At 42.4% G+C, this 21,917-nt stretch overlaps 1 protein-coding gene across 7 annotated transcripts in view; it reads left to right on the top strand.

Annotated features, from left to right (window-relative positions):
* Positions 1-21,917, top strand: part of CEP192 (centrosomal protein 192) — a 93,480-nt gene that overhangs the window by 47,807 nt on the left and 23,756 nt on the right. For all 7 annotated transcript variants that reach the window (XM_027088634.1, XM_027088633.1, XM_027088631.1 and 4 more), the window contains 16 exons: positions 269-1,142; positions 2,094-2,242; positions 3,640-3,870; positions 5,229-5,354; positions 5,547-5,690; positions 5,792-5,855; positions 6,277-6,416; positions 6,516-6,608; positions 7,161-7,279; positions 8,202-8,378; positions 9,671-9,761; positions 9,954-10,130; positions 13,208-13,468; positions 13,726-13,841; positions 15,367-15,476; positions 18,149-18,299. In XM_027088634.1, coding sequence (XP_026944435.1) covers positions 269-1,142; positions 2,094-2,242; positions 3,640-3,870; positions 5,229-5,354; positions 5,547-5,690; positions 5,792-5,855; positions 6,277-6,416; positions 6,516-6,608; positions 7,161-7,279; positions 8,202-8,378; positions 9,671-9,761; positions 9,954-10,130; positions 13,208-13,468; positions 13,726-13,841; positions 15,367-15,476; positions 18,149-18,299 — 3,023 coding nt within the window. The remainder of the gene's footprint in view (positions 1-268; positions 1,143-2,093; positions 2,243-3,639; positions 3,871-5,228; positions 5,355-5,546; positions 5,691-5,791; positions 5,856-6,276; positions 6,417-6,515; positions 6,609-7,160; positions 7,280-8,201; positions 8,379-9,670; positions 9,762-9,953; positions 10,131-13,207; positions 13,469-13,725; positions 13,842-15,366; positions 15,477-18,148; positions 18,300-21,917) is intronic.

Raw genomic sequence — 21,917 nt, 5'->3', positions numbered from 1 at the left:
TCCGCGAAGCTGTGCCTAAACCTACCCACTAAGTTACTAAACAAAACCACTTGTTTCTTGTCCTGTAAATTAGGAAGAACAATGAATGCTGATTTTCTAACTTTTAATCCTGCATTTCACAGCCACTGAAGTACTTTGTATAAGCCGTCCTTTTTTCAGAGAGGTAACATCATGTAGATCTCTATTCTTTGAGAGTATATCAGCATGGTTTGCATTTGTAGTACTCACTTTATCTGTGGATAATTTCTAAACATTTTTTGTCACACAGAGTGATGTCCCCAGTACGTTGAGCACCACAATTATTCAGGCCAGTCCAGTTCCATCTCAGGAGCAGGCTCCGGATAAGTTGAGAGAAAAAAGTCCATTTCAAAGTAGAGGAAAAGGAGCGTTACCGTATATTATCCAGAAGAACTTGGACACAGAAAAAGAAACTGAAACTGCTTCTCTGAGTAGTGAACTTGAAGATGTAAAACCAAACTTTAGATCGAGAAGAGAGCTTTCCTCCAAAAGCGAAGATCTGTCAGAAACCACTGTGGCAGGTGTGACCTCAAATCCCAGTGAACTGGACCAGGTCAGCCTGGCTCTGCCAAGGAAGTTGGGCCTTGGCCAGTGGGCCCTGCCAGCCACGCCGCGCCTCCCCGTGTCCCGCCAGGGGCCTGTGCCCGACAGTGGACGTGTGACTCCTGTAGACACGTCTGCTGCCGACAGTGCGTTCATTGGCCAGGGCCCTCCCCAGACCTTCCCCAGCACCGAGGACTGCGGCCCTGCTCCCTCAAGGCAGCACGTGCCCACCTCGGGCCCCGCGCTCTCAGCACGCCGTCCCCTCCCAATGGCTCCCTGTGCCCAGCTGAGCTCAGGAGCACTGCCTCGGTGCCAGGCCGGCAGCGCCACAGCCTGTGGGCTCCCGGGAAACTGTCATCCTGCTGTCGTCACAGCAGAGCACGTCCAGAACTCTGTGGCCATGGGCTTTTGTCTTGGACAGAACATCAGCTCGGAGTTGTTGGCTGCCTCTTCCCTTTGTAACCCGTATTCTAACGCCTTCAATCAGAGTCTTCTAAGTACAGCCAAACCTTTTACTGTGCAGTCTCTTGGTCCAAACTGTGGAATTGATCCATGGGATTCAGGAGTGATGTCAGGATTTGGTAAGATGCTTTCTTCTCTGCTACTGCTTGTTGGTTGCTGCTATTTAAAAACTGAATTTTCTCAATTGGGACCATAAAACTAGTTTGTTTTAAGGAGATACTGATTAGCCTGAATTTCTTGTAAACTTTTCTCTTTATCCTGAATTTGGAACACAGACCATAACGTATTTCTGTGCAAGGGTCCCTGAGTGGCCTTAGAAAAACATAAAAACTTAACGCAGGTAAAACTCCCACTGCCTTTGTCTTTCTGTTTCTCTCTTGTGCTCCAAACTTGGAATTCTATTGTTGGTTCAACTAGGAAACGTCTAGTATAGAATCACCCCCCTGAAGGAGGGAGTCTCCTGCCAGTTTTTAAGTCTTCAGGGGTGACTCGTGTGGGAGTGAGAGGCAGCACCCTTCCGCTCCTGCCTGTAGTGGCTGAGCTGCCTGTGCTCGTGCTGATGGTCACTCTTGGGAGCAGAGCTTGGTGCTGTGCTTTCCTGACACGGTGCTCATGGCCACTGCAGCACGATCAGTTTTGCCTTCTTTTTCTTCTGAAGGAAATTCCACAGTCACCCCATAAGAATGGTGAAAAGCTTGGTCACCATGTTAAAAATCAGTTAGAGCCTCCATCATTTCTCATTAGGTTAGGCAGTGGCTTATATTTATAGGAGAAAAAGGGAAGAGATTACTGATAGCAATAACATCTAAGAGTTGATTAGCTGTAAATTTTTTAGTTTGATCAATTTTGATTGTTTTTCCTCATGGGCTGGTTGCCTCAGGAGAAAATTAGTGACCAGTCTCTGCTGAGGCGTATGCAGTGTTGGGGACTCCTATTTAGATCTGGGGCACTTTATAAAACCATAGCTCTCGGTGTCAACAGGTCGTCTTCTGTAAAAATTTCCATTTAACCAGTTGTGCTTTTGATGGGGTGTTGGGTATGCATTTTGACTCTGCTTTAACTCTACCCAGGGAAAGTAAGAGTGCCTGAGGAATTGAAGTTTCCTCATGCTTGCTGTATAGGCATCGCGTCACAAACCTACCTTAGTGTCCTGAATCCCGCCGACCGCTGGCTGCAGGTCAGCATCGGGGTCCTCAGTGTTAGTGTCAACGGTGAAAAGGTGAGCTTTCTGTGTCTTTCTCCTCTGACTTAGCGATTGCAGTACAATTAATGCTGAAGCTCTCCTTTGCCTAGTATTAGTACTTCCTTTTATACCAGGGAGCATGTCCACCACCATATACTTTGCACAGAATCGTTGGAATCGTATCTTTTTCTTGGTTCCCCTTTTGTTGCAGTACTTCCAGTGAAAGTGAAATCTGAATGTGTTTCTCAGATTTCATCAGGTGTTACTATTTATTTATTAACCGTTATGTTTCATTGTTACTTGTTTATAAAATCATGTAAATGTGCTTTTTGTGCTGTCGGCTTAAACCACTGACTGGAGCTCCAAGTTTCTGGTCTCTATTCGTTGTTTTTGTTAAATGTGATTGAGTATAAGTTATTGTCGTTTATTCCAAAGGAAAAAAATAAAGAAACAAGTTACTCTTGCAACCTGTGCCTTCATTTAGTAAGTTAATTTATCTGATCATGTTCTTACATGATCTTTTGAAATACCTGGAAACACAGTTTTAACATTAGAGCAGGGGTCTCTCGCATGATCAGTTAAAGCTGCTGAGGTTCTAGACTCTAGACCCTGTGGGCCTTGGTGAGTAGGGAGAGTGGGAAAGAAGGTCAGCAGCTTCTTGCAGACAAACATTGGTGGACGGGTTTACTCTCCCCTCTTACGTCCTAGTGATAACCTTGATTTACTTGATAAAATAAGACTGTCTTCTCTCCCTCTCCCTTTCCCCAGCTTTTCCCCTCTGATCCTGAGGGTAGAGGAAAGGCAGGTGGTTGGAGGAAAGGGTTGAGGGTGAAAGGTGGTGAGATTGGAGGCCTTTTTAGGAGCATGTAGGAAGTAATGATGTCTCTGGAAGTGGGAGTAGAAAAGAAGATCCCTGTTCACAGTGAGGAGGGAGAGATTGGAGTGAGTCAGAATCGTAGACTTGGAGGCCTGACAGTGAACCTTGGAGATCAGTCTAACCCCCTGCGTTACACAGCTGCAGAGACCAGGTCCCAGGGTGATGTCCAAGGCTGGAGGTGCTGCCATTTTCAGCACCCTTTTCAAAAAAAGTGAAGGTAAAAATAACGTATCTTCAAAAGTCCTTATGGGAGTTCCCTCGTGGTCCAGTGGTTAGGACTTGGTGCTTTCACTGCTGTGGTCCAGGTTCAGTCCCTGGTTGGGAACTAAGATCCCACAAGCTGTGTGGCATGGCCCAAAAAAAAAATTCCTTATAATTTTGACTAACTGTATTTTCCAGGTAATGAGTTATGAGGCCTGGGTATTTTTCAAGAGCTAACATATCTAGATTTGGTAGTTTGAGTGACTATGAAAAGGGATCTTAAACTAGTTGGTTCTTCTTCCTGATTTTCATTGTGAAGTTATTTCTTAACGGACCATGTGGCTCTTCTTTTAAGGTGGATCTTTCAGCTTATCCTTGTTTAGTTTTCAAGAATAAAGTCATCATAAGACCTCATGCCACAGAAGAGATAAAAGTGCTCTTCATACCGTCTGATCCTGGGATTTTCCGATGTATATTCAGCATTGCTTCTTGGCCGTTTTCAGCTGACGCAGAGACAGTGGCACAGGCAGAAGCACTGGCAAGCAGGGTTGTCCTCACCGCCATTGCCGAGACCCCCGTGATCGAGGTGACTGTTTGTAAGCAGGTCTTTGTCATACCTGGCATTTTAATGAGGCTGTTCAACCTTAGAAGTAAAATTTGGGTAAAATGAATTTGTGGATGAATGTGCCAAAAGTTATAATTGAGCTAAACATTACTCTTAATATTTTCTTATTCCAAAATTTAAAATTATTTCTGGAATTCCCTGGCGGTCCAGTGGTTAGGACTCTGCGCTTATACTGCCGAGGGTGCGGGTTCAGTCCCTGGTCAGGGAACTAAGATCCGGCAAGCCGCACAGCGAGGCCAAAAAAATTAAGATTATTTCTTTTGTTTTATAGAAGCACAGATATGCTCGCTAAGATGTTTGTAAGCAAAGTATAACGTTAAACCCTATTTTCCAGCTGGTTTCCATCATATAGTTTGATGTGTGTGGAGGAAAACACCACATTCAGATTATCCTCTTTTCTGTACCTGAAGACTGCTCACTGAAAAATTTCCTCTTGTACAGTTGCTCATTTTCTGGAAGTGAAAGAAATTGGGTCTAGCCGGGTTGGGGCAACAAAATGCTTGTGGGATTGCAGGCCTCTTTAGGACACTGGCTGTCAGCCCTGGCTGCACATCGGAATAACTGGGGTTTGTTTTTTAAAAAAATTTTAATTAATTTATTTTTTGGCTGCATTGGGTCTTTGTTGCTGTGCGCAGGCTTTCTCTAGTTGCAGTGAGCGGGGGCTACTCTTCGTTGTGGTGTGTGGGCTTCTCATTGTGATGGGTTCTCTTGTTGCGGAGCACGGGCTCTAGGCGTGCAGGATTCAGAAGTTGTGGCACAACAGGCTCAGTAGTTCTGGCTCTCGGGCTCTAGAGCACAGGCTCAGTAGTTGTGGCACATGGGCTTAGTTGCTCCGAGGCATGTGGCATCTTCCCGGACCAGGGCTCGAACCCGTGTCCCTTGCATTGGCAGGCGGATTCTTAACCGCTGCGCCACCAGCGAAGTCCCTAGATATTATTGTAAACATTTTCAGTGTTGTCAGAGTTTGGACTAAATCCAAAAATGCCCACATATGTTTTGGAGGGAATTGAGAAGTCGGTAGTATAACAGTAGAGCTAGTGGAAGGGAGGCTGTGTGTTTTGTAAAGTTGTCAGTTTGTCTTCTCACAGTAATGCAGCTAAGCTGTTGCTTTGTTCTGTAGTGTATTTGGGTACGTGGACTACCTCAGAAAAATAATTTACTTGTGTTGAAAATAGGAATTGTAAAATAGCCCCAGGAGTCTTAGGTAAGTTTACCTGTAATGTTGACTATTTGTGGCTGGAAAGGGCAGTGATGTGAACATAAGCTGTGATATTTATTGATATATTGTTTTTATAAATCCCTTTTTTCCCATAATTTAGGTAGAAACAGAAAAGAAAGATGTTCTTGATTTTGGTGACTTGACTTATGGAAGCTGGAAAGCTCTGCCTTTAAAGCTGGTAAACAAGACGCACGCCAACATCCCAATTAGACTCATTATTAATGCTGTAAGTACTGTGCTCGGGGAGGAAACCTTTACAGAGCACACTGACTTAGAGTTGTAGATGCAGCTAGTAGAATCCTTGGCTAACTTCTCTTAGGAAAGTAGATATTTTTGTTAAGGATCTTTGAACAAATTTAGCATCACACCAACATGACACCATTGGCTCTACTGAAGCGGCTTCTCCTGTTTCTGACAGAACGCCATAGCCTGGCGCTGCTTCACCTTTTCCAAGGAACCCATCCACACAGCTCTGAAAGCTGTTCCTTATGCCCATGCGATTGCTCAGCTGGCCGCCCCCTCGGTGATCAACCATCTGATGCCTGCCAGCGATGACGGACAGGTGAGCTGGGGGATTGAAGGACTGATTTAGAATTAAGGAGGAAGTTAAGTTTCCAACTACTTTTCTTTCACTGTGTATGAAAATATTTTTTTATTTTACAGGATCCAGAATTTCTGATAATTTGGGTTCTTTTCCATAGTCCAAAGAAACAGATGACTTCTTCAGGTATCATGTTTACGTTTTATGGGATTTTCTTTACTCCGTAGCTAAATAAACTACAAAGTTGAGGCTTATTTCTCCTGTCAGTAAATTGTCAAATATTTATTGTAATTTGTCAGATATTTTATGTTGTTTTCAAGCTGGGCAGAGAGCATGCTGTTTTGGGTCAAACCCATCCAATTCTGGATAATCCAAGCAAGTACCACTGAAAACGTTTTGGGGTCTTTTCTGTTAATTGATGTTACCTCCTCTACCAATTAGATGTTTTCTTCCTTTTTCTCCTCCACTCATTTCTGTTCCTCTCTGAGTTCTTTAAACAGTCATTTTAAGATTTTTTTGTGCCCCCTGATGGCATAGTGTTGGGCCATGTGTGGCATTTAGAATTAAATAACTCTGGTGTCTGAACTAAAAGAATGACCTTTTACAGAGATTCTAGACTCAGCAGAAGAATTCTTGGCAAGAGTTGATATAGAAGTTGATAGTCCAAACCCTACACCAGTCATTAAAAGTATCAATCTTCGAGCAAGAACAGGAGTAGCCAGGATACACGCTCCGAGAGACCTACAGGTACCCTAAACTCCTCACTTTGCTGTTACTTTATGTTCAGGTTGATTTCATTCCAAGTGTGACATTTTTAAAACATGCCTGTTTTACCCCATCCTCTAGACTATGCACTTGTTTGCCAGTGTGGCTTCCTCAACAAGGCAGTACTTACCTTTGAAAAATGCTGGGAATATTGATGTCCACTTGGACATCAAGGTAAGAATTTGTGTCTGAGGCTGTAACTTATTTCCTCGGGCTGAGACTGTGAGTGTCTCCTTGGGTTCTGAAGGTTGCTCTGCTGTTGACCTTGTTCAAGGGCTGGGGGCATTGGCAGGGGTGGTCAGACAGAAGAATCTGAGCCCGGGCTTTCAGAGCTGGTGTTACACGAGCATAAAACAGATGGTTAGGAAGTTCAGCTGGGATGTCTAATGTAATAGGTACAAGAACCAAGCTCTAGATTAGTTCCTGAAGACCGAGTCATCCTGTGGCTGGGTGGAGGAGAGGGAGCCACATGTGTAGACATCATTTCTGAGTTGTGTGGCTGAGTGAGGGGGTGTTGGTGGCCAGGAATTAGGGATGGGGCCGGGGATAGTTTGTTATGGAAGAGAAGAAAGATGTATCCTTTCCAAGAAAGTAAGATGGCGGGGCATTGCTGGGCAGGGAGGGAGTAGAATACCCAGTTGTGGTCAGTGAGAGAGACAAGGCACGTGAGTGTGTGAAAGCCATGTCTGCAGGTCAGCGTTGACTTATAATTATGTAAATACTTAGATCCCAGATCAAGGAAGTCACTTTTCAGTGGATCCAGAGAAACTATTCCTTAAACCTGGAGAAGAGCACGAAGTTATAGTTTCATTTTCTCCAAAGGATCCCAAAGCCTGTGAGGAAAGGTAACGTAGGACTGTTGATCATGGCGAATTTGTGTTTATTTAGGTGTGCTCCGGTCCACAGCCTGAGGGACAGAGTACACACTTCACCTCGCCTATACAGCACCGCTTCACCTCTTTCCTTTAGCCTCAGATCTTTCTGCTTACTGAAAATCTCCTTTTAAACCAGCTAGCTGACTAGAAAGTAAGAAATCACTATTTTCAAGTATATTCTGACAAAAGTAAATAATAACACGTCAATCTTGATGTTTCTCACTAACTTCTTCTCTCTCACCAAGGAAATCTTCAGTTGACCTTGTCAGTTGTTAAAGATACAACTGACAGTTGTATCTTTTCCAGGCCAGTGACTTTTTGGCACCCAAATCATAAGTGAATATCACTTTACAGTGGTCGGAGCACCCTTGTCACCAGCTTTTGAACTTGCTTGATAAATGTAGCTTAGCCCGCTGTCCTCAGACGCACGTGGCCCATCCCCTGCCTGATTGCCGAGCCCCCTGCCTGATTGCCGAGCCCCCTGACTGGTTCCTGAGCCCCCGAGTGCCTCACTGTCCTCCACCTGATTGGCCCTGGGTGCAGAGGTGCTGGCTGCTCGGACGCGAACACTTGTGCCGGGAGGACTCGCCTGCACCTGCCCACCGGGGTAGCACCCCCACCCAGGAGGCTTTCCTCATCCCTTCCCAGATCCCTCCCTGTCTCCCGTGACCCATACACTTCTCTCCCGCTGTGCTCATGGCATGGGCCTGTGGCATGTACCCGTCTCCTTCTCTGTCTGTTTTCTCCTCTGGAATGTAAGTTGTGAGGGTGAGAATGCAGTGTAGCCTCAGCACCGACCAGCTCAGTCTCTTGGACGAAGGAAGCGCATAGGACAATAGTTGTCAAAAGAATTGAATTCTGAATATTGAACTTAGATGGTTTTCTTTGTTAGGATCTTGAAAATATTTGTGCAGTCGTTTGGCCCTCAGTATGAAGTGATGTTAAAAGGTGAAGTAGTTTCTTCAGGAAACAAGCCTCTGATGCCTGCATCTTGCTGCTCAGATATTCCTTTGATTTTATCCAACAAGCAGTTTCTGGCGTGGGGAGGTGTCCCCCTGGGCAGGACACAGTGAGTATACACTGTAGCTGTTATCACATAATGCTAGTCTTCCCTGTGTTGATGATGACCATGTTAATGTTTTTAGAATTGAAATAAAACTATCATATTCATTATTCATCCTATCATGAATACAAATTTTTTAGTAAATTTTTAACCTATTTTTAAAATACAAGCCAAAAAAATTAGGTTTCAGTTTTCTTAAGCTCTGGTGAATTCTGTGCTGATGACCAAACTTAGGCAATTAAGTGTGTCTTGGTTCCTTCTCTGGAAAGCCCTGGGGACTGGTGGGAAGAAGAAATAATCAGAGACGTTGCATCTATTTAAGGAGTTAGAGTCTAGTTGATGAAGGGACACGTGTTCTTTACGCAGCTCTCAGTGAAGACCCCTCTCAGCTAGGCTCCTGAAATGTCCTGCATGGCCGTGAGTTTGAGGAACTGTGCCCTCCTCAGTAGCTCCTATGCCCGTGCAGTCAATCCATCTTGAAACATTGTACTTGGTTTTAATTGGCTTTGTTTTTATGAAAAAAATATTTTTCAGAAAGTCTTTCCCAACCATTGTACTCAGGTGTGCTGATAACCAAAGGTCTTTGATTTTATTCTGAGGTTAAACTCAGCAACCTTTCCCTTTTAACACAAATGCACAAGGCATAGACCACAGCTTAAATAATTTAACTGCCAGTCTTCAAAATTTGAGTAAAATGGAGATTTATTCATGTATTCTGTATTCTCTAATGAAGAGAGGATTCATATATTTTCAAAGACTGAAGGATTTTCATCCTGTGAGCCAGTTGCTATTCATACATCCATTCTACTTGCACTGTAAGTTTTTTTAAAGTAAGGTTAGTTCAGTATGCTGTTTAAAAGACTACTTTGTGCAAATGAGTCTCTTAAAGTAAAAAATCTGAGCAATGTGCTTAGGACCCTTGTTTCCACGAAAGATAGGTTTTGGAGCTGAGGATGGTATTGACTTTAATGACTTAATGAATTTGGTAATCTGAATTTTCATTGATTACTATTTTATAAGACAGATAATTCCTATACATAGAGAATGAATAATAAGGGCAGCTAAGGAGCTATAACAGGAGAGAGACTAAACCCAAAATCTCTGATAAGGTGAGTCTTGAGCATACGTTCTCACAAATGTAGAGTTCTGGGACTGTGGAGGCACTTCCAGGCTGCTCAAGGGGCCTGTGCAGTCAGTCCATCTCCAAACACTGCAGTCAGTTTTAATTGGCTTTGTTTTTATGATTGTAGCAATATCCATGGAGGAAAACCACATTTAAGTTGTGTCATTGTTTCTAGGCTTCAGAAACTAGCTTTAAGAAATAATTCCACATCTTCAGCCCAACATTTACGACTGCTCATTAGAGGACAAGACCAGGACTGCTTTCAGGTTTGTGGAGTGCATGGCTCTGTTCTGTCTCACGTTCTCTCTAGATCCAGGACACTTAACACTTAACATCTAGATACATGACACTTAATGTAGGCCATCTTGTGTTCTTAATCTTCGAGGAGTTCATGTTAATGGTGTGTTTTATTTGTGCTGCTGCTCTGTTTAATGCAGAGATTTTTTTTTTAATTGTAGTTTCAGCACACTTTTGGTTCAGAAGAGCGATTGACCAGTAACTGTGAGATCAGGATTCGTCCAAAAGAAGACATTTACATCTCTGTGTTGTTTGCACCTACTCGATTATCTTGTATGTTGGCCAAACTAGAAATTAAACAACTTGGAATTCGATCACAACCAGGCTTTAAGTTCACGGTAAGATAATTTTATAGCTTTTTTTTCCCTCCCATGGAGTTTATGACATGTTGTAACTATTGATTAAATATTGGTAAATTACATATACTCTGCTTTTTATAAGTCAAAATATGTGATTACCTAGATTTACAAACAAGTTAGGGAGTAATTATATACCTTGTAGGATTACCCTATTTTAAAAGCAGCCACCAGAGTATTCCTGTAAGTAATGGTCTTGGCTAATGCTTGTAAGTTTCATTTCGGTTTGAAAATTTTGAAATGTACTCAACTTTTCAGAAATCCATTTTTTGGTAAATCCAGATGGAAATGTTTAAGATGTTGACTTTCCAAGTAAATTTTATTCTTTCAATTCAGCAAAGTATCTATTGACATCATTTGTTAGACTCTGTTCCGTACACCAGGGATACAAAGACAAGAGCTTTTCTATTTTGTTTCTTCCCAGCATAATTTCAAAAGATTTCAAGTCATTTCTTTAGCTAGATTCAGGGCACTAAGAGAGAAAAATGATGAATCCTGGAGGAGAGGAAAGAAGGACAGGGTAGTCGGATGAAGCCTGAGCTCCCTGAAAGTAGCTAACATCCAAGCAATTAGTTGGCAGTGGGGCTGGGACTACGATGTTGGTCGTTTCCTAGTGTCAGAGTGGATGTGTGATAAATTACAAGATTAACAACACCTAGAAGTTTTTTTTAAAAAGGATGGATATTTATGGCAAATTTACCTTTATTTGATGCTGGAGCTGGACACACTCTCTATGGAGCTCTTCACATGGCCCCATGAGCTTTGGTGGGGAGAGGTGTTAAAAGGTGTAAATGGCCATTTTCAGAATGAGGCCTGCAGAGCAGCGGTTCTCAACCAGAGACTGTTTCACCATCCAGGGGATACTTGGTAGTTTCTGGAGACATTTGTGGTTGTCACACTGGAAGTGGGAAAAGATACAACTGGCACCTGGTGAGTAGAGGCCAGGGGTGCAGCCAGACACCCACACTGCACAGGGCTCCCCATGTCTAATGGCGCAGCCCAAGGGCCATTGTGCCGAGGCTGAGAACCCTGCTCTAGATGGATTTTATTTTATTTTATTTATTTTTATTATTTTATTTTATTTATGTTACGTTACAAGGCTTGCGGGATCTTAGTTCCCAGACCAGGGATTGAACCCAGGCCCCCGGCAGTGTAAGTGCAGAGTCCTAACCACTGGACCACCAGGGAAGTCCCTGAGAAGCCTGCTCTAGAGCAGCAGTTTCTCTGGTTGAAACTTTGGGTCAGTGGGCATTAGTCAAATTTCATTTTATTTAATCATTCTTTTTTTTTTTTTTTTTTGCGGCACATGGGCCTCTCACTGCTGCGGCCTCTCCCGTTGCGGAGCACAGGCTCCGGACGCGGAGGCTCAGTGGCCATGGCTCACGGGCCCAGCCGCTCCACGGCATGTGGGATCTTCCCGGACCGGGGCACGAACACTTGTCCCCTGCATTGGCAGGCGGACTCTCAACCACTGCGCCACCAGGGAAGCCCTAATCATTCTTTTTCTTAACCTTTTAGTCAGTAATTATTTGTGACTCCCTTAGACTTTTTTTTTTTTTAATTTATTTATTTGTTTGTTTTTATTTTTGGCTGTGTTGGGTTGTCGTTGCTGTGCGCGGGGCTTTCTCTAGTTGTGGCAAGGGAGTGCTGCTCTTGTTGTGGAGCACGGGCTCTAGGCGCACAGGTTTCAGTAGTCGTGGCACGTGGGCTCAGTAGTTGTGGCTTGCGGGCTCTTTAGCGCAGGCTCGGTACTTGTGGCACACGGGCTTAGTTGCTTCGCAGCATGTGGGATCTTCCCGGCCTAGGGGTCGAACCCATGTCCCCTGCATTGGCAGGCAGATTCTTAACAACTGCGCCAACAGGGAAGCCCCCCTCCTTAGACTTTGAAAATATAGGAAGAATACTGATTTTGAGTTTTTTCAAAAGCTGACTTTCCCTGTTACTTTCTATTTTCTTGCCTAAGATTTACTTGCAAATCTCTGTGGGAAAAGAAAAATTAGAAACACTTTTGGCTCTTGGAACTAGCAGAGCTCACCCTGAATGAGGTGGGATTTGCAGGAACTTCACATCTGAAGCCCTTTAAAAATGCTGTTAATTTGTACTAAGGGGCAAGCAATACTGATTTTTGATCAGCCTGAATTTAATTTTTCAAAATGTTACTTAGTACATAACAACTTGAAATAAGCTACTGATGTTTTTAAGTTTGCAAAGGATTCTTTGGAACTTATTTCAATAATTAGGAATGAAAGCTCATTTTTAAGGGAATGCATGTCAAAGGGTATGAAACGTTTGTTTCCTAGCAGGGTACCTATTTCTTACATTCCTATTCATAGAGTTTGTTCTGTGAATCCTTGTTTCCTGGTAGTGCTGAGCCCCCTGGGAGCCTTGTAGCTCAAGGGTGGCCCTGGTCAGCACTGGAGCCTCCACTCTGCCCCTCGCTACCGGGTTGGCTGTGCTCTGAGGCTTGTTTGAGTTCTGGGCTTCTCTTTGGTCCCTTTGGTACAGTCCTCTGACTCTGCTAGACCGGAAGTTAACAGGATTATATGCTCATAGATTTTTCTGCCCCCCAAACTTTTCATATTGAAAATTCACAATTATTGGGTATTTGAAAGAATTACATGGTGAACACTTGCATGCCCTACCACTTAGATTCTACAGTTAACATTGTGCTATATTTCTTTTATCACATATTTAACCGTCTATCAATTTATCTTATTTTATGCATTTCAGAGTAAATTATAAATACCAGTGTCTTTCATGCTGAACACTGCTTAAGCAAACATATCAATATTAATCTTTTTATTGTTCTTTTATCATCTAAGCTTGGCATATTGGAAGGTAAATAATTTTGTAGCTCATTGATTTGTTTTTCCCTTAAAACATAGTCCTTACTATAAGGCTAGAGATTGACTGTGGGGAAGCTACTAGCCAAAGTACACAAAGCTTAATAATTTTAATTGTAGTAAATCTGTTTTTATTGTCTTCTCTGACCGTAATTTAATCTTCTATTTTCTGCTTACATAAAAATAATTTTGGATGTATGTGTTCTGTATTTTTAGATACCTTTGTCTGGATATGGAGGCACAAGTAACCTGATTTTGGAAGATGTTAAAAAGTTATCTGACAGTTACCTGGTAACAGTGAATGACTTAGTGCCTGGCAAAGAAAGTAGGATTGTTTTTTCTGTTCGTAACACTGGCTCTCGAGCAGCTTTTGTTAAAGCTGTAGGTTTTAAGGATTCTCAAAAAAAAGTTTTGCTGAATCCTCGAGTATTAAGGATTTTTCCAGACAAATTTGTGCTCAAGGAAAGAACACAAGAAGTAAGTATGAAAGTCTCTGCACTAAAAATATGAGCTTATTTTTAGGTTAAAGTAATAATTATGTATTTTATGGTGGAGAGCTAAAATCATATTTGAAAGGAACGTATGAGTGGAAGGACTTATCTGATCTTGGAAACACTCTTCATGTGCATCTTTGTCTGTAGTGACTGTTTGTGCTCCTGTGACAGTTTATTCAGAGTGAAATGACTTACTCAGAAATATTTAATATTCACTCCTGATTTTTTTCTTGGCATCAGGATGTTACTATAATATATAATCCATCAGACAGAGAAAGCAATTGTAAAAACACCACAGAACTGTCAACTATATACTTTTTTGGTGGAGATGAAATTTCAAGACAGCAGTACCGAAGGTGGGTCACTTACCTTACATGATGGTGGGGACCATTCAGTGGAAATAAAGAGGCTGTGACAGTGGTTTGGGATTTGGAATTTATAGAAGATGTTTCACTACTTTTAGTGAACTGGCAGATGAAAAATCTTGGTAAAATTTGTGTGACCGATAAGCTACCTGTAGGAGAAATACAGGTAGAAATACCTGTAGGAAACTCGTCTGCAGGTTTCCTTGCAGTATCCTTTTCTGGACGTATATAGGGGCCTCTGCTCCTTTGCTCAGAGAGGACCTTGGACTTCATCGTAGGACGGTCTTTGTAATGATGGCAGATCAGTTTCAGAAAAGATTTAAGAACTACTGAAAAGAGTATATTGTGTAAACGCACCTGACTTGGAACATTTCTGGGAGTGTTGAGAATCATTTCAGAGGATTAAGCCATATTTTAGACATGTGTAGGGTGTCTAACTCTAGCTACTTAAGCTTGTACTTGTAAAAAATTTGGTACATCTGATCTAAATGTAGTTTAATATGCTGGAATGTTGTCAACTTTATATTTAGGTCTAGGTGTGATTTAGACATTCTGTGTGTTGAATTCAGAGTTCTTGTGTCACAAAATCTTGTTTCCTAGCCTAAAGCTGAGTATGAGGTAAGTGAAGCTCCTGCCAGTTCATGGTTCGCAGGAAGTCATTGCCTCCCGGGAGGGCGGGCGTGTGCGTGGGCCAGTCTTTCCTTCTTCCAGTCCTTTGTGCTCTGCTGTGTTTTATTCTGATACACAGTTCAGGAAACTGTTTTATTTTTAATCTGTGAAAGACTGTTAGAATGTTTAAGAAGAGTTTAGTGATGAGTTGCTACATGATGATAGCACAGACCTGAAGTGAAGAGCTCAACTTTGAATGTGGTTTTTTCTCTCAGTTGAGTATTTTAGAAATAGAAACTGGCATTTAGAGAAATTAGATCACAAGTTTTTTGGTTTTTTTCCTTTCTCTCTACTGGGATATAGAAATCAGCGTACTCCTTTATAACTCCTCTTTGCCATTAATTTATAGTAATGAGATTTCGTTCGTTTGTGAACATCTGTGTTTTATAGAGAAATTTACTTTTTAGTTCTCTCACCTCAAAATTCTCTAGAAGAGGTCAAAGTAACAGAATTACATGGTAATTTAAATATTCCCTTCTGATGTTTTATTTGTATCATTTTCTTGGCTTATTTTTTCTGAGACAAATTTCTAACTGACCAAATTTTCACAAATAATGAAAATGTATGACCCGAAAAGAATCTGATTTTATCTTTTTTCTACTCTTCTGTTAGGAAGTGGTTGATTTGATGTGTTTAACTGAAACTGATGATTGTACTACCATGTATAACTTTTAAGGGAATTTCCAAAACAAGGGTTTTTTTTTTCAATTACTTATATTGGGATTTAGGATATAATATCTATGAAGTAATGTATCATGTTAGTGGGATTTTCCAGATGCATGAATAAAATCTAATTAAGGTTATTTTGTATGTATAAACGACTTGTGAATAAAATCTCTACTGGCAGAGCCATGCTGCACACACCAGGGGTGAGGAAGCAGTTCCTTCCCACCCAGAGCATGCTGCAGAACATCGACTTCGCGGAAGCATTTCAGGACGAGCTGCTCGTAACTGAAGGTAGGAATTTCAGCGTATTTTAAATCTTCTGAGTCCAGTGTGTGAGGAGGAAGAGTGTTAGCTTAGATGTGGTATCAGGCTGAATTTGAGTCACAGCTTTACTCTATGACTTTGGACAGATTACATCACTGAAATTCAGTTTCCTTAGCTGTAAAATGAGAGGAATAATGTCTGTGTTCTCTACACAGAGTTCTTGTGAAGATCAGATGAGAGGGCTTTGCCTTGTAAATGTTAGATGTTATTAATATGTTATTGCACCTAGTCTTTGGGTGGACTTGTGAATAGAGGAGGAGAACGGTTATGATTAAACTCAAGTTATTACGTTTAAGATTTCATGATTGCAAACTTACACTCATTTTGAGATTTCTCTGCTCTTGTGACTGCTGTGCAGTTTATGGAGGATGTGATAGTGGTAGTGTGACTCTAATCTAGATGTTTAGCGCTATTTGAACTGAGCTGAGCAATTCAGATATTTAATGGTATCTATGACTCATACAAAATATAAGAATGGAAACATGCAAATTGTGTAAAAGTATGTGTACAGATTTTCACCACAGTATTGTTTATAATAGGAAGAAATTAGAAGTAACCTAAACGCCCAAGAGTAGGGGATCGTTTAATTATGCAATAGAATATCTTCAAGGCATTCAGACAATATGATTCTATATCAAGTGACATGGAAAGCTCCTCAATTTATTAAGAAAAGAATTATTTTAAAATTTTGCATATAAGATCACGTGTCTCCCCCTTGGCCTGTGAGCCCCTAGAGGCAAGGGCTGCACCTTCTACCCCTGTGACTCATGCCCTGCACTCCCCACCAGCTCATTTGGTAAAAATAATTTAATGTCTTATTTATAGTTACCTAGGTAAAATTGCAGGAGTATACACACCAAAATATTAACAGTGGTTATATTCTGGTGGTAGAATTTCAGGTGGTAGTGTCTTTTCCCCCCATTTTTATTTTCTAGTTTTTTAATGATGAAATACACACTCCTGAAGTGGGAAATGATAAAGGAAAAGGATATTTATGCCTATGTAGAGGTGATATAGAATAGTTTATGATCTTTTCAGCAAATTGGGAGTCTAGATCATCTGCTTCAAGGGTGGGTTAGTTAAAAATAATGAAAAGATTTGAAATGGTTGGAAAGAACGTTGGATTTGGAGCTGAACCTCAGTTCATAGCCCATCTCTGCTACCTCAGCTCCTCCGAGCTTCACCTTCCATATCCCTTCCTCAGAGGAAGGATCCACGTGAAAGAGTTAACCTGAACTGTGCCATGGAGATGGACCCAGACACATAGCAGCAGCAGTGAAGTCTAATGAGAACTAGGCAGCATGAGTGTGCAGCCCTCGCAGCTTCACGACTCTATGGCTGAGTGGACTTGGTGGGGAGTGCAGGGCACGAGTCACAGGGGAAGAAGGTGCCGCCCTTGCCTCTAGGGGCTTACAGGCCAAGGGGGAGACAGGTGATCGAAGTATAGCATGAAAGTGCTGTGACAGAACTGTCCTTAGGGACCTGGGGGCCGCGGAGAAGTGGCACTCTGCTGAGAAAGCGGGGAGGGGGTTGACAAGGAGGAGAAGGTGTGGACCAGGGTGGGGGAGGGTATTCAGGCAGAGGGAGCTGCATGTGCAAACATTCAGGAAGTGGGTGTGTTAAGGGTTATGTTGACAAACCTGACCAAGCACTCAGGTGACCTGCTGAGACCCCCCTGTGATGGGGTTGAGTGGGGGCTTCAGGTGGGTCCTTGGGGCCAGGTTGCACATCAGGGAGTATTGGGCTCCTGGAGGTGGTGTGCATGCTGTCCAGGTGAGGGGAGGAAGCAGCCCCACTTGGTCTTCTGCTGGTTGGTGTAATGGATCCCTATAAGAATGTTGCGGTTGAACTTTTTACATGATTATTTTGAAAAACATTTGAGCGTATTACTATTAAGCATTCATAGCGATCTTACTTTTGTAAAATGTGTAATTACTGTGGCAAATAATTTCACAATTAAACTTTTATAGTCAGATGTATTTAATATAAATTTTAATTTACACTTCCTGTGTTCTTTCTGAGTTTCCATCCTAAAAATACTTAATTCTTAATATCTAATTTATATGTAGAATACAAGCATGTTCTCTAAAATTTCTTGTATATATAAATTCAGGTAGGTTTATCTTTGGATAAACCTCGAGCACTGTCTGATCAATCTAAATACATGTAGTTATACTAATACTGCCTGTTTCTGGATTTACTTAAGTTTTTATGAGACTGCCGCTTATGAAGTGTGTGCTCTCAGCCTCTGTGTTTTGGCCCCTCATTTGGGGTGGAGGTGATGATGCCTCGGAGAGCTGTGGAAACTGACCAGGTTGGTTTATGTTGGAGGTCAGAACAGTGCCCACAGCCCTGAGAGAGGTTGTTACTCATACTTCCCGTGAGGAGACTGAGGCTCGGACTGGTGAAGGAAGCTGCCAGAGGTCCCAGGCTGAGCGTTGGCGTGGCTGTAATCCAAATCCAGGGCCAGAGCCTGAGCTGCCAGTCATTGATGCTAATCCGTAGTGTTAAAAATCCAAATGTCACCTACCCCCAACTAAGAAGATACAAGAAAATATGTAAATATATGAGTGCCTCTGTTACTTGGTGGTGTGATTATGTGAAGATTCATGTATTTCAAACATTATTTTCTATTTCAGTATATGACCTTCCCCAGCGGCCCAATGACGTCCAGCTCTTTTATGGAAACATGCGTAAAATTATACTTTCAGTAATTGGAGAATTTAGAGATTCTGTTTCTAACAGAGAGTTTCTTCCACCTTCTTCCAGACCTAGCTTGGAATCTAAAAGGTAAAACTAACAAAACATCTTTTATCTGAGTTGAAGATTATTTGATTCACACTGGAGCTGATCTTTTACCTTGTGCTTTGTTGGGTTTTTGTCTCAAACTGTTTATTTCATCTTTATTTTTAAGTTGAAAGAATTCCAAATTTACAGAAAAGTTTAAAAACAATACAGAGGGACTTCCCTGGTGGTGCAGTGGTTAAGAATCCGCCTGCCAATGCAGGGGACAAGGGTTCGATCCCTGGTCTGGGAAGTTCCCACGTGTTGCAGAACAACTAAGCCTGTGCCACAACTACTGAGCCTGCACTCTAGAGCCTGCGTGCCACAACTACTGAGCCCATGTGCCACAACTGCTGAAGCTTGCGTGCCTAGAGCCCATGCTACACAGCAAGAGAAGCCACTGCAATGAGAAGCCCGTGCACGGCAATGAAGAGTAGCCCCCACTCGCTGCAACTAGAGAAAAGCCCATGTGCAGCAATGAAGACCCGACGCAGCCAGAAACAAATTAATTAAGTTACTTTTATAGAGAACTCCCATACGCTATCTGCACCGAGATTTCGCAGTTGGTAACGTTTTACCACATCTGCCTTATGGTCTTTCATGTATATACAGGTTTTTCTGAACCATTTAGGAGTGACTTGCAGACATGATGACCAGTAGCCCTGAACTGGCTGTAGATGCTCCCCCTCATAGGCACGGCAAGCCCGTCAAGGTTAGGACACTGATGCGGCGATACAGGACCACCATCTGGTCCACGGAGTCTCCCGGTGGTGTCCTGTATAGTTAAGGCAAACAGCAAACAAGAAACTGCCTCTTTCCACTTCCTCTTTGGTCCAGAATCTAATCTGAGATCACACGTGCATTTGGTTGGCTTGTCCATTTACTCTCTTTCAATGAAGAGAGTTCCTCAGTCTTTCACAACAGAGAAAACACACAAGGTTTGCTTATCAAGTACGATCCACAGAATCAAAGGTATTTTCCAGAATGAAGCTTCAGTACTAATTTGGGGTGAAACACAGAGAAACCTGGGGTTGCCCATGGTACTTTCTAGATCTACTTTGTAACATCAGCACTCCCCTCTGGCTTAGATTTAACACAAGGTCCATAAGTTGTGGGTGTGTTGTGTCACACAAGAGACTATTTTGATCATGCAAGGTATTTTATGCTTTGATAACTATGTAACTTATGTGATGCTTTTCAAACAGCTGTGCCACATAAATTCGTAAGTTTCAGATTTCTTTACCACAAGCAATGTGAGACAGACCAGGTGCTGCCTGTTTTAAGGACCCCAGTGCATTTGCTGTGGTATCCGGCATTTGCAAGATTACAAGGTGATTTAACCAACCCATCTTTCTTTTTTTTCTCTGGTCGTTTCTGGTAAAAAGGGAAAAGTAGGCTGCAGGCCAGCTGCTAACTCTTTCTTACCAGGTACCTTGATGTTTTTATACAATACAGGCCAGTTACTTTGTAAAATATTCTCGATTTCAGTTCACAGCTTCAGGACCTGCAGAATGATGCTGTTGGTTTCTCAGTGAAGCTTCCTCAGTGGTGAACAGTGCTGATTTGTCCTGTTACTAGCAGTATTTTTATCACTTTGTTTAAGTGGTGTTTGCCAGGTTTCTCTGCTGTAAAGTTAATAAATATCTTGAAGGGATATTATAATACACAACTTGGAGACAATGAATGATCTTGTTTCTCGTGAGACTTTGAGCACCCAGTGAGGATTGCTTCCTGAATCATATTATGTCTGTCTTGGTTACTAAATGGTGATTTTCTTATCCCATCTTTCTGCATTTATTAGTTATCTTTCTACTTTGAGGAAGGAATTTCCTTTTTCTTCTTATTCACATATATTAGGACCGACTCGTGGATTCAAGATTAATCCTTGTTGTCATTATTTAGTCCCCTGACCTGCTCCTTGGTCCTTTGCCTGTGCCCACACCACCTCTGGGCACCTCCTTATTCACAGGTACAGCAGGATGGTCGAGGCTCGTCCTTCACTTGCCTGTCCAGCCTGGAAACGAGGACATGGGCAGCAACGTGCTCATTGCTATTGAGGTGTCCTTGCTTCTAGGCCCGCTCAGTGGACAGAGCTAGGAAATATATGAGTTTATATACAAATCCACGTGCAATTTATATCTACTTCTGTTTATAAATGTGTTAAAATCTTGAGTTTACACTGATACCTCCAATTCTAATCTAACATAACACATGGATTCCTTTCCTCCTTCCCATAATTGTACCTTTTTTCTCCAGTACTGAGAAGCCTGGCCCCATTATTTTCAATATGTTTACGTTTTACTCAGTCTCCCTGTTTTCAGCCAATCTTGTCTTCACATGGTCTGTCTCCCTGGGCCCAGTGTGGCCAACTCACACCAGCAAGTCTTAGTGGCACCACTTGAGGGCTGACTCCCCCCATCCCCATCACCCTAGTGCCTCTGACTCACGCCAACTTGGTTTCTTTAATCCTTATGCTGTTCGTGTTAATTTTTTTTCTAAGATAGTCAAAGATAGTATTAACATGTATTAAAAATTACCTTGAGGGCTTCCCTGGTGGCGCAGTGGTTGAGAGTCCTCCTGCCGATGCAGGGGACACCGGTTTGAGCCCCGGTCCGGGAGGATCCCACATGCCGCGGAGCGGCTGGGCCCGTGAGCCGTGGCCGCTGAGCCTGCGCGTCCGGAGCCTGTGTTCCGCAACGGGAGAGGCCACAACAGTGAGAGGCCTGCGTACCGCAAAAAAAAAAAAAAAAAAAATTACCTTGACAGTTACTTCAGTTGTGAGGAACTTGTTCTTAGGAAGCTAAACAAACAGTAATCAACTTTGTGTTTTAAATTGTTTTCTGATGTTTGGCTGGTGCCCCCTTTGTTTCTCTGGGGCGGTATAGGTCTGATTGGAAAGGGGGGTGGTCAGAGGGCAGTGAATTAGGGGTGAAGAGAGGGATTTCTCTCTGTCCGCCAAGTGTTGACTGGAGTCCAGGTGTAGCCCTGCTGTGTGGTAGGTGAACTTGGTCACCGCACCAGTGAACTTCAGTTGTCATGTGTTCACGTGATTACGAAATTTAGTTGAATTACAATTTTTTAGTAATCTAAGGCTTATTAGAAAACCCAATTTCAACACTTAGTAAAAAAACTTCCTAAACTTTATTAGCATTTCTTAACTGTAGTTTTTTGCCAAGAAGATTTTGTTTTAAAGTTTTTTGGTGTTAGCGTTGTAAAGCCAGTTATCATTATTCAGTTATAGATACTTGAAGAGTTTTGTTGTTTTTCTTAAATTCTTAATATTGGGTAGGTTATTTTTGTTTATTTTTAAGGAAGGAAATTCTTTTTATTTATTTTTTGTCTGTGTTGGGTCTTTGTTGCTGCGCGCGGGCTTTTCTCTAGTTGCGGCGAGCAGGGGCTACTGTTTGTTGCGGTGCGCGGGCTTCTCATTTGCAGTGGCTTCTCTTGTTGCAGAGCACAGGCTCTAGGTGCGCGGGCTTCAGTAGTTGTGGCACGTGGGCTCAGTAGTTGTGGCTCACGGGCTCTAAAGCCCAGGCTCACTAGTTGTGGCGCATGGGCTTAGTTGCTCCGAGGCATGTGGGATCTTCCCGGACCAGGACTCGAACCTGTGTCCCCTGCATTAGC

Source organism: Aethalodelphis obliquidens, unplaced genomic scaffold (genome assembly GCF_003676395.1).
Source record: "Aethalodelphis obliquidens isolate GAN/ISIS:26980383/991018 unplaced genomic scaffold, ASM367639v1 scaffold63, whole genome shotgun sequence".
Classification (NCBI taxonomy): Eukaryota; Metazoa; Chordata; class Mammalia; order Artiodactyla; family Delphinidae; genus Aethalodelphis; species Aethalodelphis obliquidens.
Note: the sequence above shows the minus strand (reverse complement) of the source record. Positions and strands in the feature narration are given on the sequence as shown.